The following is a 13,476-nucleotide window of genomic DNA, read 5'->3' as shown; positions in this document are numbered from 1 at the left end:
GCATAACCACCAAATGTTATATGATCTGGATGCTTCAAGGACCAGACAGGTGTATCAACCGAACATTCTGGTAACCCCACCAATACCCTAGTAGCTCGATCATAAATTGCCTTTGAGAAAACTTTATGAAACTTAAACAGAATATTTTATTTTCTCTTCAAGACCTACACCTGTCACCGTTTGAGCTGTTAGGAAATCCATGTATGATCTCTCTGCCTGTGTTTGAGACCTTCTTTTTACCGTTAGCTGACCTCATCATCAAAATTCATTGTTTTTCCACAAAACAGCATTCTACAGCAGTTTCGTAGCGCGCTACGAAACTGCTGTAGATGTCAAAACAGAACCTATGTATCTTTGAAGCGTTTTCTACTTAGATTCATGATCTCTTCAGACATTTGTACAGCTATTAGGAACCTAAATAGTTTAAGAAGATGAAGCTTGCTTCTGTCATTACATATCACAGCCAACTTGATTAGCATCAAACCAATAAAAAGCTTCATAAATCCCAACTGGAACATAAAGTCACTGTAGTATTCCTTGTTGTCTTCAAATCTTCAAATGAGGTGGTCTTTTTCAAAGTACAGATCTTAAAGTTGGAAAAATTCAACACTTGGACATTAAGCTCCTTAGGATTATTAAACCAAACTATCTCAACCTACTGTACCAATTTAACTGGGTCTACATATATCAACTTCGGCTTGTCTGTCAGAATCAGCTGCATCTTTTTGTTGTAAAGTTTCCGAATTTTCTTAACCAATGAAACCATCACAATAAACTCCCCCTGGATCTAGAAATTTCTCCCATTTAGAGTCACAGTTAATAGTGGGGCTAACTTTGGAGCCAGCATACTCCTAACATTATCCCAGTCAACTCCCTTGAAGAAAGGATGACTCTAGAGAGAAGCATACCCTTCAGGGCCAGAAGCCAATCTTTTAGATGGGTCCATATCCAGCAAAACCTTTTAGATGGGCCCATATTCAGCAAACAATCAATAAGGTGCCATGCTTCAGAAGAAAAATATTCAGGAAATTTGAAATCTCTATCCATGATCCTTTGGAATGTGAGCCACTCACTGCCATCTTTAAAAGGTAACATGTCAGACAGCATCTGATACAACGCGCAACCCAGTGCCCATAGATCGTTTCCAATTGTTGGAGGTGCATGCTTAAGGACCTCTGGCGGAACGCAGGCAGCTGTACCAACAAATGTGCAGGTCTTCTCGTTTGAAGTAGTCGGAATAATTGAAATTGAGGTGTTTTCCATTGGTTTGAAGAAGTATATTCTCTTTACATCTCGGTGTATCAGTCCTACTTTGTGAAGGTATTCAAGGACATCCACAATCTCTGCAATATAGAAACGTGCTTCATCCTCTGAAAAACGAGATTTCTTAACAGCACGATTTGAATCCCATCCCAGGATAGAAAGCAACATTCCATGACAGTACTATGAAGATTGCAAACATGTTACAGATGGCAGATTGGTTAGCAAACAAATTTGTGAAGATGACACCCTCTCAATTAAGGAATAAGAAAGATGAAAGTTCTAAATCATATCTTAGCATGGTGACCTTCCATTCCATAAGTTAAAGTTATTCCTTTATAAATGTTTTACCTTCCCAACTTATTCCAAAGCATACCAGTGAATATGGCAGCTCAATGCAGAAATAAGGGAATGATACAACAGCAATGGATTTCCCCGAGACCTGTCATTCCAATTAAATGTGGCTTCATGGCTTCAACAATTTAACCATGCAAACTCTAGCCTTCTGTTCCCTTGGGAGCGTTTGGGTTCCTGCTTACTGACCAACGATCCAAATCTTTATTGTAAATATCAGAAACATTTCCACTGCAAACCCTACTATGTGGTAGCCAATCTACAAGATCCAAATTCACAACTTCTGCACGATTCAATCCACAATTGAAATCCCAAAAACGAGCTTTATTTTACCATATCTGAAAGAACTCTAATCATATGCGTTTCACAAGATTGAAGGATCTTAACAAACATCCTCTGATCTGATTATCCTCCACAGAATGAAATGTATAGCGCGCACCTGAGCAACACTACGACAGCAACGATTTTATGATACTTTTTTATCTATCAAATATTCATCAATATTAACAGTTTGCCCGAAAGACGGAGTCTAGAAACCCCTGAACTAATCCTTGCAAATTATAAAAGCGCCATTCTATCTCTCCTCCCAATCCAACCTTCCTTCTGTGTTTATTCAATGCGCACTTGTCTTTTAATGACATCAATCAATATCATTCCAGCTTTTGCGCCACATCTCTATCCCAGTGTCACTAACCATGACGGCCTTATGGCAATCAAATTCTTTATAAAGCTACTTGACACTTGGCATTAATCGCTGCATTTCATAAGAGCACTTTCATGCCTTCAATATATTCATTAATAATGAAACAACGTGCTTAAAAACATTCACGCCAATTTCATTTATATCAGTTATTTTAAAAGCCCATGTGTCTTGAAGAAACGGCTGCAATGCATTTCGCATAAGCCATGAAAGAGGATTTGCTTGATTTTTTAGGTAGCAGGGTGTGACTTAAATCACAGATAAATCCTTTTTCTAGCAAAAGCTTGGCTCGCAAATTCTCAAACGATACCATTCGTCCTTCAAGAATTCATTTACTAAACTCTTCTTCTACATTGCTACCATTCGGACCATTGAGATGGTTGTTGAGAAAAGTTCTGACCTCATACGACGTTACCAATGCACAATAAATATAAAATCAACACCAGAAGAGTTCGGCCTCAAATATCTCGTTTTCTGGCTGAAAAGTTCATGTTTCATAGAATGCATGGATGAACTTTAATATATGTTACTCAATGGCTGGGAAGAAACAAATCTCTTACACCGGTTCCAAACAGAATTCTCGATGTCCCTTTTTTCTTCTGCCAGCAATAAACACAATGCCGCCTGTCTGTAACACTGGCACAAACTTGCTGAGCCCATACTTCGATAATGGTGGAGGGATAATTTGAAAATTCCACATCAACTCCAGGAAATGCACTCCTTATCATTCCCTTTAACTGGAATCAATAGGCTGACCCTTCCATCGTACATTTCTAAAATCTTGACAAAACTCACATGAATGATTTCCAACCCTTTAAAGTAGCTTTTTCATTCCTCCACCAGCAGAACTTGGGTAGTAAATCATAACACTGTGATCATATCCATGAACTGGTTATTTCACAAAAGACTTCATAATTCACTTTTCATGGACTTGAACAAAATCCCTTGCTCCACAAAATAGTCCAACTCTTGATAAAGGTAATCCCCGTTTACAAGTGCATACTTGGAGTGGGAATGCCAAAATTTTGAAGGCGCTCATATACCTTTCGATTATCATGGAGAGGATGTTAAGATCTAACCTCATTCAGAAGGAAAGGCTTTCAAAGAGTAGCATAAGCTTCAACTTTCTCAACAGGATAGCTGGTTTAATAAAAACAATCACAAATTGACCACTTCATCGTTGCTTCTTCAAGAATGATGATGTCTCCAAATATTATGATCTCAAATTCACCAAATTCCCTCAACCAATCCAGGATGTACTTCTTGGCAGCAGAAGGAACCTTCTTTTCCATTACGCATACTCCAACTATGATTATGGAGGAGAAATCACCGACACAACACCAGAGTTATATCCTTTAGTCAGCATTAGACCTTTAAGCACCTCACCCTCATCCACAGCAGTTATAGCCAGTATACCATAGGCGTGCTTAGAATTTGGGCCTTCACTGAAAACTTAGAGCAAATCCCTAATTTCGTAGCGCAGCCAGTGCAAAGTCAGTGCTTTTGCTACAAAATCACTCAAACAGGTAGCGCTGCGAAACTGCTAAAAGAATTCAGGCGCTGCGAAACTGCTCGATCTTTAAGCTAATCTAGAAAAATTTTGACAACATCATTTTCAGTGATAACAGTGGCTCCACTAGGGATAGTGTGCCCTTGTGGTGCGCTAAGAACACGCAGCTCCAGTGCCTTACCCATTTGTAACAAACAGAAATTTGCTTGACAAGCCTGACTGTAGGAGAAAGAAACTAATGCTACTGAAAAGAAATGCTCAGTTAACCTTGAGCTTATTTGCAATTACCTACCTACCCTAACCATTTCAACTTTCCTCAGCTCAATCAATATGAAACTTCCAATGCAGCCAGTCATTTGCTTTATCTGACATTTGATTTCTTTGCCTGTCCCGAAGTTCAGCGCCAATGTGATAGTGGGATGACAGCTGCCACTGAAAATGTCTTTGACTGCATCGGATTTCAGAGCCAATGTGATAATGTAATGACCGCTGCCACTGAAACTGTCTCTGATCTTCATAGGTAAGCTGAAACACTGGAGAATAAAACTCTTCCATGTAATCAGCTATAGGATCCCAAAACACATGATCAGCTTGTCCTTCCACGACACTTTTCATCTGTGCAAACTGATCTTCAACCACAGTGTTCAGTTCCTCAAACGTAAAAGAGAGGGGAACCAGCATAGTCTCCTTGCGCTCAGCCATAAAATATTTCTGAGAATAATGATCATGAAAATTATATTCCTGAATTTGTCCTTCTAAACCTTCAATTTCTTTCTCAATGTCTTTGGAAAATTCATCAAAAAATTTCATCTTATCCTCTGACTTGCAGTCAAAAGATTCCAGATATGAGGACAGGGACAAAGAAAAAGATTCATTTGTTTCTTCTTTATTATGATCATCATTCCACTGTTTAAAACCTTCAACTGAAGGAGATTTTACTTCCACCTCTGGCCTATCTATCCATTCCTCCAAGAACAAAAGCCAAAATTCTGGCAATGACTTAATGGACTTGGCTGGCAAGCATTCAACCCACTGTTTGCATTTCCCTTGGAAAGAATCATAAAATAACCTCATGCAAATATCTTCATGTTTAATTCTAAGAACCTCAGCAAAATGACAAAAATCTGAGATATGATCCAAGGTTAAACTCAAATCTTCTCCGGTGTATTTTGGACCATTCTTTAGAAAATAAACATCCTTGGGAAAATGGTTTGGGAAACCATGAAGTCCTGAGAAATCTATGCATGCATACCTTGAACAAATAAGGGCAACTTCTGGGTCTTTCATAACTCCAGTGGAATCACCATGAAAATATAACTTTGAATTCTTCAACAATGGAGTCGCCAAGGTAGTTTTGCAGCCTTGAAAATCATTTGAACTCCTGCTACCTTCAAAAATCCAATATTAAGCTCCCGGCAGACGCACCAAAATGTTATCACAAAACTAGTACTAGGGGCTGCAACCAAGCAAAGCTTCATGTAACTGTTTCAGACCATGCTTTAGATTAGGAATTAGCCTTCCTAACCAGAGAGGGCTCTCTCACAATTCTTGATAAAATACTTCAAATACTAGATGGCTAACTCTTTATTAACTTATGAGAACATAACTGGTTGGGAACACATCAAACTAGCTCATTGGGCTATGGAGTCTATAATATCAAGTAAACAAGGAAAACTTTAATCATCTCATGGAAGCCAAGGCACTAAGCATTACATGTCAAACATAACTCACCAAAACATAGTTTGCTGTATACACAGGAAGTCAGAGCATGTAATCATGAATTCTGAGTGATTGCATACAGCAAGACTATCAATAACATAAAGTATAAGACACCATTCACTACATTTGAACATGACAATCCTTCGAGAATCTTGGGAAGAGAATAACTCTGTTTTACTATTACTGTCAAAAAGGGTCTTCCAATGGCCCAAAACCACACTGTTCTTTTATAAAGTATCCAACCCTTTTTACATTCTAATCTGATCCCTATATAGGCAAGCAAACTCCCCCACCTCGAGCTTCCTCCTCCAGCATGAGGGGAGCCTCGAAGGTGGCTATTAACTACTCCTACATGCTTTTTAACTAATGCATTAATTACAAAAGTGCTGAGCTATGACTACATAAAGTCCTAATCAAACTAAAACACTAATCCATTTCTCCTCGTAATATGATTCTTCTTGGATGCTGGACAGCTGTATGATTTCCATTATGGCTAAGATATGTTAAGGGAGCATTCACCGAGCAAGCTGGTCTCGGATGCTGGCTGTAAGACAGCTTATTAATTGATAAAATTAATCACCCTATATCCACGGTCCCCTGTCTTCCATTCTTCTTCATCATTTAAAAACCACACTCCAAGTTCTTTAAACCTTTAATTAACAACGCATAACCACCAAATGTTATATGATCTGGATGCTTCAAGGACCAGACAGGTGTATCAACCGAACATTCTGGTAACCCCACCAATACCCTAGTAGCTCGATCATAAATTGCCTTTGAGAAAACTTTATGAAACTTAAACAGAATATTTTATTTTCTCTTCAAGACCTACACCTGTCACCGTTTGAGCTGTTAGGAAATCCATGTATGATCTCTCTGCCTGTGTTTGAGACCTTCTTTTTACCGTTAGCTGACCTCATCATCAAAATTCATTGTTTTTCCACAAAACAGCATTCTACAGCAGTTTCGTAGCGCGCTACGAAACTGCTGTAGATGTCAAAACAGAACCTATGTATCTTTGAAGCGTTTTCTACTTAGATTCATGATCTCTTCAGACATTTGTACAGCTATTAGGAACCTAAATAGTTTAAGAAGATGAAGCTTGCTTCTGTCATTACATATCACAGCCAACTTGATTAGCATCAAACCAATAAAAAGCTTCATAAATCCCAACTGGAACATAAAGTCACTGTAGTATTCCTTGCTGTCTTCAAATCTTCAAATGAGGTGGTCTTTTTCAAAGTACAGATCTTAAAGTTGGAAAAATTCAACACTTGGACATTAAGCTCCTTAGGATTATTAAACCAAACTATCTCAACCTACTGTACCAATTTAACTGGGTCTACATATATCAACTTCGGCTTGTCTGTCAGAATCAGCTGCATCTTTTTGTTGTAAAGTTTCCGAATTTTCTTAACCAATGAAACCATCACAATAAACTCCCCCTGGATCTAGAAATTTCTCCCATTTAGAGTCACAGTTAATAGTGGGGCTAACTTTGGAGCCAGCATACTCCTAACATTATCCCAGTCAACTCCCTTGAAGAAAGGATGACTCTAGAGAGAAGCATACCCTTCAGGGCCAGAAGCCAATCTTTTAGATGGGTCCATATCCAGCAAAACCTTTTATATGGGCCCATATTCAGCAAACAATCAATAAGGTGCCATGCTTCAGAAGAAAAATATTCAGGAAATTTGAAATCTCTATCCATGATCCTTTGGAATGTGAGCCACTCACTGCCATCTTTAAAAGGTAACATGTCAGACAGCATCTGATACAACGCGCAACCCAGTGCCCATAGATCGTTTCCAATTGTTGGAGGTGCATGCTTAAAGACCTCTGGCGGAACGCAGGCAGCTGTACCAACAAATGTGCAGGTCTTCTCGTTTGAAGTAGTCGGAATAATTGAAATTGAGGTGTTTTCCATTGGTTTGAAGAAGTATATTCTCTTTACATCTCGGTGTATCAGTCCTACTTTGTGAAGGTATTCAAGGACATCCACAATCTCTGCAATATAGAAACGTGCTTCATCCTCTGAAAAACGAGATTTCTTAACAGCACGATTTGAATCCCATCCCAGGATAGAAGCAACATTCCATGACAGTACTATGAAGATTGCAAACATGTTACAGATGGCAGATTGGCTAGCAAACAAATTTGTGAAGATGACACCCTCTCAATTAAGGAATAAGAAAGATGAAAGTTCTAAATCATATCTTAGCACGGTGACCTTCCATTCCATAAGTTAAAGTTATTCCTTTATAAATGTTTTACCTTCCCAACTTATTCCCAAGCATACCAGTGAATATGGCAGCTCAATGCAGAAATAAGGGAATGATACAACAGCAATGGATTTCCCCGAGACCTGTCATTCCAATTAAATGTGGCTTCATGGCTTCAACAATTTAACCATGCAAACTCTAGCCTTCTGTTCCCTTGGGAGCGTTTGGGTTCCTGCTTACTGACCAACGATCCAAATCTTTATTGTAAATATCAGAAACATTTCCACTGCAAACCCTACTATGTGGTAGCCAATCTACAAGATCCAAATTCACAACTTCTGCACGATTCAATCCACAATTGAAATCCCCAAAAACGAGCTTTATTTTACCATATCTGAAAGAACTCTAATCATATGCGTTTCACAAGATTGAAGGATCTTAACAAACATCCTCTGATCTGATTATCCTCCACAGAATGAAATGTATAGCGCGCACCTGAGCAACACTACGACAGCAACGATTTTATGATACTTTTTTATCTATCAAATATTCATCAATATTAACAGTTTGCCCGAAAGACGGAGTCTAGAAACCCCTGAACTAATCCTTGCAAATTATAAAAGCGCCATTCTATCTCTCCTCCCAATCCAACCTTCCTTCTGTGTTTATTCAATGCGCACTTGTCTTTTAATGACATCAATCAATATCATTCCAGCTTTTGCGCCACATCTCTATCCCAGTGTCACTAACCATGACGGCCTTATGGCAATCAAATTCTTTATAAAGCTACTTGACACTTGGCATTAATCGCTGCATTTCATAAGAGCACTTTCATGCCTTCAATATATTCATTAATAATGAAACAACGTGCTTAAAAACATTCACGCCAATTTCATTTATATCAGTTATTTTAAAAGCCCATGTGTCTTGAAGAAACGGCTGCAATGCATTTCGCATAAGCCATGAAAGAGGATTTGCTTGATTTTTTAGGTAGCAGGGTGTGACTTAAATCACAGATAAATCCTTTTTCTAGCAAAAGCTTGGCTCGCAAATTCTCAAACGATACCATTCGTCCTTCAAGAATTCATTTACTAAACTCTTCTTCTACATTGCTACCATTCGGACCATTGAGATGGTTGTTGAGAAAAGTTCTGACCTCATACGACGTTACCAATGCACAATAAATATAAAATCAACACCAGAAGAGTTCGGCCTCAAATATCTCGTTTTCTGGCTGAAAAGTTCATGTTTCATAGAATGCATGGATGAACTTTAATATATGTTACTCAATGGCTGGGAAGAAACAAATCTCTTACACCGGTTCCAAACAGAATTCTCGATGTCCCTTTTTTCTTCTGCCAGCAATAAACACAATGCCGCCTGTCTGTAACACTGGCACAAACTTGCTGAGCCCATACTTCGATAATGGTGGAGGGATAATTTGAAAATTCCACATCAACTCCAGGAAATGCACTCCTTATCATTCCCTTTAACTAGAATCAATAGGCTGACCCTTCCATCGTACATTTCTAAAATCTTGACAAAACTCACATGAATGATTTCCAACCCTTTAAAGTAGCTTTTTCATTCCTCCACCAGCAGAACTTGGGTAGTAAATCATAACACTGTGATCATATCCATGAACTGGTTATTTCACAAAAGACTTCATAATTCACTTTTCATGGACTTGAACAAAATCCCTTGCTCCACAAAATAGTCCAACTCTTGATAAAGGTAATCCCCGTTTACAAGTGCATACTTGGAGTGGGAATGCCAAAATTTTGAAGGCGCTCATATACCTTTCGATTATCATGGAGAGGATGTTAAGATCTAACCTCATTCAGAAGGAAAGGCTTTCAAAGAGTAGCATAAGCTTCAACTTTCTCAACAGGATAGCTGGTTTAATAAAAACAATCACAAATTGACCACTTCATCGTTGCTTCTTCAAGAATGATGATGTCTCCAAATATTATGATCTCAAATTCACCAAATTCCCTCAACCAATCCAGGATGTACTTCTTGGCAGCAGAAGGAACCTTCTTTTCCATTACGCATACTCCAACTATGATTATGGAGGAGAAATCACCGACACAACACCAGAGTTATATCCTTTAGTCAGCATTAGACCTTTAAGCACCTCACCCTCATCCACAGCAGTTATAGCCAGTATACCATAGGCGTGCTTAGAATTTGGGCCTTCACTGAAAACTTAGAGCAAATCCCTAATTTCGTAGCGCAGCCAGTGCAAAGTCAGTGCTTTTGCTACAAAATCACTCAAACAGGTAGCGCTGCGAAACTGCTAAAAGAATTCAGGCGCTGCGAAACTGCTCGATCTTTAAGCTAATCTAGAAAAATTTTGACAACATCATTTTCAGTGATAACACCTTCCTTCCTCTGACAAAATGAAGCAAATGGGTATGCTTTAAATACCTCTGTGATAGTACTGAACCTCTTAGATAAGATTCAAAGTGCTTGCAGACCTCCCTTTGGCTATCCCTCACTTTCGCAGAAAAATTGTCAACTTTCACAGAAAAATTGTCAACTTTTGCATCATGATTGATATTTCTTTAGTATATCCTAAACGGTGAATCTGATTGAGCTTAAATTTGGACAACGAGTTAATATCATCATAATTATTCTCCACACCAAATTTAAGAAAAATCTGACTCACAGATTTATAGAAAATATGAAAATGTTTGTAGGTAACAGTAGCTTGATTATCAACAACCGTGAAGCATTTTGGGCTGAAATTAATTGAGTTTATTCATCTCACCCCCATACATCTACTGTAAAAATTTCAGGGCAAATGGGTACAGGGTCTAAGAGATATGGTGAAAATATGGTGGCTGTGTGAAAACGTAGTGCAAAAGCGCAACGCTCCATGGTAGAGATACCTCTGGTCATTCCCTAAGTTGCTTGATGACTTCAATAGGTGTGAAAAGGCCTAAAAAACATCATCTTCCTCCTTAGAAACTTTCTTTTATCTCATAAATCCCCCAACTCTCTAAATTTCACTTTCATCAAAAATGTAGCGCCACTTGTCTTTATAGGTTTCAATCAACAATGATGTCTTTGTACAATATGCACATCCTTTTCATGATGCTGACATAATGATAACCATGTTTGAGACCACTTTCAAACCTTTCTTCATAAAAAATACCAAACATTCATTACCCCCCACCCCCAACCAAAATGCAACGAAGATTTTTTTTTCTCTTGCAAGCTTTCTATGATTTTTTTGTTGGTTCATACATGCAATTGAGGATTCATTCAGCATTAAGGGACAAGGATAAACTTGGATTTTCAAATGTGAAGGAGAATTAACCACCAGTATGTGAGAATTGCAGTGTTGTGTGGATTCGTAGAACCCCTAACTCCCTTTCGCATTGAATGAAACGAGCAACCCAAGATTTTCGATGCAGATCATGAAGAGCTTAATGATATGGGATGAAGAGGCAAGGTAAAATGCTCATGTGGAATGGCCTAGAGTAGAAATGAAGGTGATGATCATGATTTGTAAAGAAAATCATGAATGCGCAACGCTCTTCAGAAAACGTAGCGCATTGGGAAAAGGAAGGACTGTGCTTCTGACCATTATTCCCTGTTGAGATCATGAGTTTTACTTTTGAAATTACATTCAAACTAATACCAAAGAGCCTCCAAATATATGCCAATATTATTCCATGAATTGTTTTGATGTAGACATAACCTCTAGACTTAGGTGACCTATTGACAATGACTTAGAACGGTGACCAACTCACAATAACCAAGGATTTATAAAACATTTTTTGGTACTTTTTCCAAGGTGACCAAAGAATTCCTATGCTTACCCTTTAATAAGGAAAATACATGAGTCTAGACATTGGACTCTTAGAAAAATAGACACCTTTACATGAAACTTAATCTAAACCTAGACCTCTTTAAACAATAATAGGTAGGTCATCATGACTAATATTTAGATAAATAGAAATACTAGCATGACCAAGATTCCTGTACATAGGACCCTAACATAGGGTCTAATGGGGATGACATCCTCCTTGTGAGGTGCCAATAACACTGTAAACTAGTAGCCTCATCCATTGGGTTGTTCCCAATCTTGAAACTTGCAAACTGATGTTGAGACCAAAACCACTGTACATTTTGAAAATCACAACTGCACGCCGCTGGAAAAAGATGTTCAAACTATAATCTGAAAACAAACATGTTGAAAGAGATGCTTGACAATAAAGGTTATTGCACACACTTTCCTACTTATCTTACTTTGTTGAGCACAAGTGTTGAATCAAGTGATCTCAAATTTCCAGTAAAGCCAATCAAGTAGCTGCTCACATAATCTGATTGCTTGATTGTGCTTCAACAAGGTAAACACTGGAATATTAAATGGCAGAAGCAAATCAAACCTCAAACTGAATCCAATCTTTGCACTGGTGAACAAAACAAGATCTACCTTGACTGATGATTCCAACAGGCTCGTAAAAGGATCCTCAAATGAAAATAGAAGACAATCATATTGTAGCAATCTATCAACTGCATATTTTCTCTCGCACAAAGCTAATTTAGATCTATCATGAAAGGACTAAAAGTCTGCGTAAAACAACTGCAATAAAATCATTCCTCGCAATATTTTTGATACTAGTTGACCATCATTTTCATTTGTAGACGTACAACTAATTAAAAGATGCAAATCTTGACTATTGAAATCTTTCATATAATCAAGTATAGGATCAAAGAAAACATATTTTGCTTTCTGATCATCAAGAAGTTCTATAATTTGATTTCCATGATGAGACTTCTCATATGTATTGTTTAAATCATACCCTACTTTCAACCGTAAAAAGTCCTCAAGTTTGTCAACAAACTCCTCTAAAAATTGATTTTTTCTTAAAATATGAATTTGCACGACTTTAAATAAATAGGTAATAAATTAGAGAAATCTTCATCAATTTGATCATCATCAAAATTATCCTAGTATTATTTTAAACCTTCAATAAAAATAGGGTCTGCTAGATACCCTGCCATTTTGATATATTAGGAAATTCAAGCTATGAATTATTTGAACGGTGGAGTTGCCAGTAAAACCTTGATTTTAGGATCCTACTGCCATTGGATTCTTTGGATCAGGTAGATTGGATTTGCAAGGTGAATGGTTCACCCTTAATATGTGTTTGAATGTTGTCCACCATTAGCATTCAAATCTAAAACTTTTGATGATCTTTCCCAGAGAAGATGAAACCTTTCATTCAGGCCCGACAACGATGCCATACTGTTAGCACTCTGTAAATTTCCCTAGGCTGAGGATAAAAATTCTAGAGGTAACCACAAACCACTTCTAGGCCAAAATCTAGCCCTTCTAGCTTGGAGAGGGCTCTCTCACTTAGGTTACTTGAAAAATATAATATTAGGCTAGGTAATAAGCTCAACAAGGTTTTATTGTTTAAAGGTCTATTGATGAGAAAAGAGACAAATCCATTGGGCATGGAGTCATGTCAAATCTATTTTTTTCTAGTAAGATGATGGAAAGAGAAAAGGGTTTCTCCAAGGGGCAAGGTAGGCAGCCTTGGTGGTGTAATTTAGGTAAAATCCTTGTAGAGGGTGAGTGTAGAAAGGTGAAAGACAACACATAGAGCATCAATACCATAGATGAATTCTAAATTGTTGCTTTAAGATGAAAACATTGATAACTTGAAGAACTAAATCAGAGCATCATGAAG

The 13,476-nt window shown here is 37.9% G+C and overlaps 1 protein-coding gene across 1 annotated transcript in view; it reads right to left on the bottom strand.

The window, feature by feature from the left end:
* Positions 1-828: 828 nt before the first annotated feature.
* Positions 829-13,476, bottom strand: part of LOC149260968 (uncharacterized) — a 33,608-nt gene continuing 20,960 nt past the window's right edge. Inside the window, exons 2-7 of the mRNA XM_089366867.1 lie at positions 8,006-8,170; positions 7,843-7,908; positions 7,116-7,716; positions 1,800-1,897; positions 1,637-1,702; positions 829-1,443 (exon numbers count right to left, since the gene is read on the bottom strand). Coding sequence (XP_089222993.1) covers positions 829-1,443; positions 1,637-1,702; positions 1,800-1,897; positions 7,116-7,716; positions 7,843-7,908; positions 8,006-8,170 — 1,611 coding nt within the window. The remainder of the gene's footprint in view (positions 1,444-1,636; positions 1,703-1,799; positions 1,898-7,115; positions 7,717-7,842; positions 7,909-8,005; positions 8,171-13,476) is intronic.

Source organism: Pinus tabuliformis, chromosome 6 (assembly GCF_031772625.1).
Source record: "Pinus tabuliformis cultivar Carrire ecotype Pingquan chromosome 6, CPIR1, whole genome shotgun sequence".
NCBI lineage: Eukaryota > Viridiplantae > Streptophyta > Pinopsida > Pinales > Pinaceae > Pinus > Pinus tabuliformis.
This window is presented reverse-complemented; position numbering and strand designations above follow the sequence as displayed.